At 46.0% G+C, this 2,495-nt stretch overlaps 1 protein-coding gene across 1 annotated transcript; it reads left to right on the top strand.

Annotated features, from left to right (window-relative positions):
• The first annotated feature begins 394 nt into the window (after nucleotides 1–394).
• On the top strand, nucleotides 395–2,426 carry LOC112458172 (eukaryotic translation initiation factor eIF1). Its single transcript, XM_025021632.1, has 3 exons — nucleotides 395–547; nucleotides 912–1,069; nucleotides 2,087–2,426. The coding sequence occupies exons 1-3, from the start codon at nucleotides 520–522 to the stop codon at nucleotides 2,231–2,233; spliced, it is 333 nt and encodes a 110-aa protein (XP_024877400.1). The 5' UTR covers nucleotides 395–519; the 3' UTR covers nucleotides 2,234–2,426.
• Nucleotides 2,427–2,495: the final 69 nt, after the last annotated feature.

The raw sequence follows: 2,495 nt of genomic DNA, 5'->3' as shown, positions 1-2,495 counted from the left end.
ATCGCGTTCCGCTGCCGGTCGCGTGAGGGTGCAGTCCCACGTAGCGAAGAAAAAGCGGAAAGAATTCTAACCTAAAATTTACAATAATTACCTTTGTTTTTCCGTAAAATATATTCCACGAGATTGTTCCGTTTATCATAGACAGATATTATCTTATAATATTATTTGCATGAAGTGTAATTAAAATATAAAATGATTTTTTATACGTCCGGTGTTCGAACAGATCGCGCGCCCATAGAGACATGAGGTTTCTATCAAGCTCGCCCGGCGTGGCTTTAGGAACGCGCCGACCGCGCAACCCCACCCATCGCGCCGTGACAAATGCAACTTTTACTTCCGGCTGCGTACACGGCCATCGCGCTTGGTTTCGTCGACTTCGTTTCTTCTCTCCGCTGGTGTCCACGCGCCTTTCGAGTGTCGATCTAGCAGCATCTCTCCACGTCCGACGTTCTGCCCCACGACCGTCACACCTGCGCTCCGCAGTTCTATATCATCCGAGGGATCTCTTTTGTTTGTCGTATGTCCATCCAGAATCTCAACACATTCGGTGAGTAGCGAAATCGCGCATTATCTCGTCCGCCTTCCCTCCCCCCTTTCCTCCTCCTCCGCCCCTCCGCGGTCCTTCCCCCGCGTCAGATTCCTCTCTTTCTCTTCCTCCGTCTGCCTCGTCGTCTTCGCTCCCCCGTGCGCGTCGCCCTTCGCGTACGAGGGTGATAAAACGGCAGACCGTCGCCTACCGTTGTGCGGGTGCGAGGAGGAGGGAAGCTCCCCTCGTGCCGATCGAAAATGGCCGACGGCGTTGCTCGCGCGCGCGAGAGCCCTCCTTGCATCATCCTGCGCAATCCGCCCTGGCACACGCCGTGTGAGATCGCTCCTCATCTTCTCATGTCCCCCTGTTCGCCTGTTCGCAGACCCCTTTGCAGATGCAATCAAGGGTTCGGACGATGATGTCCAGGACGGTCTCGTTCATATAAGGATCCAGCAGCGGAATGGTCGCAAAACCTTAACAACGGTGCAAGGACTCTCCTCGGAATATGACTTGAAGAAAATCGTGAGAGCATGTAAAAAGGTGAGTGTGCCCGTGCCCGACGCTTGTCGCTTACCCTCCTCCTATAGTGGGAGTGAGAGAGAGTGGGAGAGGGAGGAGAGAGAGGAGGGGGAAGGTAGGATCCCTACCGATCCTTTCTCCTGCCCTCTCTGCTATGGCCTCCGCTTCCTCCTCCCTGCTGTTTCTCCCACCACCGGCCGGTCAGGCAGAACTCTAAAAATAGGTCTGATGCAAACAACCACGGCGATACACGGCTGGACAGATGTAGTTTTGCAAGTTCTAGGAATGTATAGCAACGGAGCGCATCTACAAGTGGTTTTACATATAGCAAATATAGGGAATAAAGTCTTTGTTTCGATTCGACATCGTCGCCGATGACTTGTCTCTTTGTAAACTGCTTTGTTCACCTCTGGATGAATCATTGACGATATTGAAAAATGTCTAGTGTCACTCACTTTAACGCCATTTGCTCCTAAGCAAAGCAATAAGAAACGTTCTACATAAACGTCGAAGATTATATTTTTACACAGCGATAGATAATTCTGGATTCTAATTGTTGGTTCAAATCAAACCGATTACTTAATATAATTACGTTGCTGGAAATCAAACTTTGATCAATTGTCGCAAAATTGTTGGTCGACAAGAGATGCGGCTTTATATAAAATTATATATTTTTTATTTATTAGAAATGATCATATCATATGATAAATTATAATATTATATATTATACAATATTTTCAGACATTCAGACAGAGTTGTTAATGTTAATTTTTATATACAAGTGTTCAAAAAATTCAAAAAGTAACATTACATCGCGGGGTTCATTACTGTTACTTGAAGGTATCGAAACTTCGACGGAGAAGCTGTATCTGTTCACAATTATCTTACTTTGATAACTGTATCTGGAAAGTTTTGTAAAACACATTCTTTCGGGAGATAAAAAGACCCAACACGCTCCACGGAAGTGAATTGTCTAGATAAAGGTCCCTCCCCGAGGAATGCCTGCCTGATTTATCTTTGTTTCTTTTTTTTCCACAGGAGTTTGCCTGCAATGGGACAGTAATAGAGCACCCGGAGTACGGGGAGGTGCTGCAGCTGCAGGGGGACCAACGAGAGAATATATGCCAGTGGCTGACAAAATCTGGTCTGGCAAAACCTGACCAGCTGAAGGTCCATGGTTTTTAATCGACTAACAACAGCAGCAACAATTACCATCCATGCCACGACCTACAACAACAGCAGACAGCTCCGCCGCCCCTCATCAGCGCTACATGATCGTCTCAAATTGAATCTGTATATCACTCACTAAACTCCTCGTGGGATATCCCGATTATACTATCACGTCAACATATAAATATAAATATATATATTATACATATATATATATATATACATACACACGTACACACACGCGCGCGCGCATATATATTTCAATAATAAAAAAAAA

The sequence above is a fragment of the Temnothorax curvispinosus genome, unplaced genomic scaffold (assembly GCF_003070985.1).
Source record: "Temnothorax curvispinosus isolate PA1 unplaced genomic scaffold, ASM307098v1 QBEX01000775.1, whole genome shotgun sequence".
Taxonomy (NCBI): Eukaryota; Metazoa; Arthropoda; class Insecta; order Hymenoptera; family Formicidae; genus Temnothorax; species Temnothorax curvispinosus.
The sequence above is the reverse complement of the archived record's forward strand: the minus strand, read 5'-3'. Positions and strand labels throughout refer to the sequence as shown.